The 2,013-nt window shown below is 36.6% G+C and overlaps 1 protein-coding gene across 1 annotated transcript; it reads left to right on the forward strand.

Annotated features, from left to right (window-relative positions):
- Positions 1-705: 705 nt before the first annotated feature.
- Positions 706-1,173, forward strand: HELRODRAFT_176632 (hypothetical protein; the record flags this gene model as incomplete). Its single annotated transcript, XM_009023957.1, has 1 exon — positions 706-1,173. The coding sequence occupies one exon, from the start codon at positions 706-708 to the stop codon at positions 1,171-1,173; it is 468 nt and encodes a 155-aa protein (XP_009022205.1).
- Between the last annotated feature and the right edge of the window lie 840 nt (positions 1,174-2,013).

Consider the following 2,013-nt stretch of genomic DNA (forward strand, 5'->3'; position numbering starts at 1 on the left):
GATATGACAAAGATAAACGAATGAATGAAAGAATGAATGAATGAATGAATGAAGAGTACGTAACTAGGATTCTATTTAAAGTAACTAAGCCTCAATTTCATGACTCTATACATTAGTTTCATTCATTTGCTCTCTTATGTTTTTGTTGAAAGAATATTTTTTCTTTTTCATCAACTTCTTCTCTTCCATCTTCTTCTTCTTCTCCTTCTTCTCTTTCTTTTTCTTCTTCTTCTTCTTCTTCTTCTTCTTCTTATTATTATTATTATTATTAGTAGTAGTAGTAGTTTTATTTCTTTTTTTCAGTTTTCTTTAAAACTTCTTTATGTCACGAGATCTTTGAGAGATGAATAAGATAACGACGACGATGAAGAAGATAATGATGATGAGGAAGATGATGATGATGAGGGAGATGATGATGAGGAAGATGATGATGATGAGGAAGATGATGATGATGATGAGGAAGATGATGATGATGATGAGGAAGATGATGATGATGATGAGGAAGGTGATGATGATGAGGAAGATGATGAAGAAGATAATGATGATGATGATGATGAAGAAGAAGATGATGGTGATGATAGTAGTGAGGAAGATGATGACGACGACGTTGTTTATGATAAGCGCAGGCTGAATGATCATAATGACATTGATGACGAGCAAGTCACATGAGTTGAATATGAAACGAAGGTGACGACGACGACGACGATGTTGTTGTTGCTGCTGCTGCTGCTACTGCTACTGCTTCTGCTGCTACTGTTTCTACTGCTTATGCTGCTACTGTTGCTACTGATGATGATGATGTTAATAGTCATCAACAACAACAAAGACATCAACAACATTAACATCATCAACAACTACAACAACATTGGCAACAGCATCAACATTATCATCAACAACAACAGCACCAACAGCTTCAACAAAAACGACAACAACAACAACAGCATCAACAACAAAAGCAACATCAACAACAACAGCTTCAACAACAACAGCATCAACAACAGCAGCATCAACAACAGCAGCATCAACAACAACAGCTTCAACAACAACAGCATCAACAACAACAGCATCAACAACAATAGCATCAACAACAACAGCATCAACAACAACAGCATCAACAACAACAACATCGCCATCATTTTGTACATAAATTCGGCCCAACGACTGCTTTTGTAGCGAAGTTAATAAGCGTGAAATGAAACTTGGCAGAAATGAAAGATGGTGATGATGAAGATGGTGATGATGATGGTGACGACGGGGACAATGATGAATTATTTAATTATTAATCCATAATAAAAGAATTGTGAGATGAATGACGATGACGTCACGATGAATTTGAATGGCACTGCCAATGAGTGTGTGTGTGTGTGTGTGTGTGACGTTGATGGCAATTTTACTTATAACTTCAAGTTATAAACTTTTAATTGACAATAATTCAGTGTGTCTGTGTTTGTATGTGTGTGTATGTATGCATACGAAGATTGACTGATTGATTGAAATGGTTGAAATACTAACTGCTTCATAATTTTGCACGTTACCTGCCACCTAGTGAAAAATTCGAAACTTCTCACGCGTTTGTCCTGGGAACATTATTTTCAATTATTTCTCAATTCTCATAAATATATATATTTTTTATTTATTTAATTATATTTATAATTATGATTAGTACATCAAAATTATCAACATCGTCGTCGTCATCATCTACGTGATTATTATCATTATCATCATGTACAACAACATCAACAAAAACAACAACATCAGCAACAACTGCAACATCAGCATGGTGTGGCATCGTGTCGTGACGTGTGGTGTCGTGACGTGTGGTGTGGTGTGGAGTGATGTGGTGTGGTGTGGCACACGTCACGACACGACGCCACACGACACCACACCAGACGACACCACACCACACGACGTCACACCAGACAACATCAGAAACAACAACAAAACTGGTATTATAAATTGTTTTAACGCGCCATTCTCGTGAAAAGCATCGCCACTATTTTTCTAAAACAAACT

The sequence above is a fragment of the Helobdella robusta genome (assembly GCF_000326865.2).
Source record: "Helobdella robusta unplaced genomic scaffold HELROscaffold_38, whole genome shotgun sequence".
Classification (NCBI taxonomy): Eukaryota; Metazoa; Annelida; class Clitellata; order Rhynchobdellida; family Glossiphoniidae; genus Helobdella; species Helobdella robusta.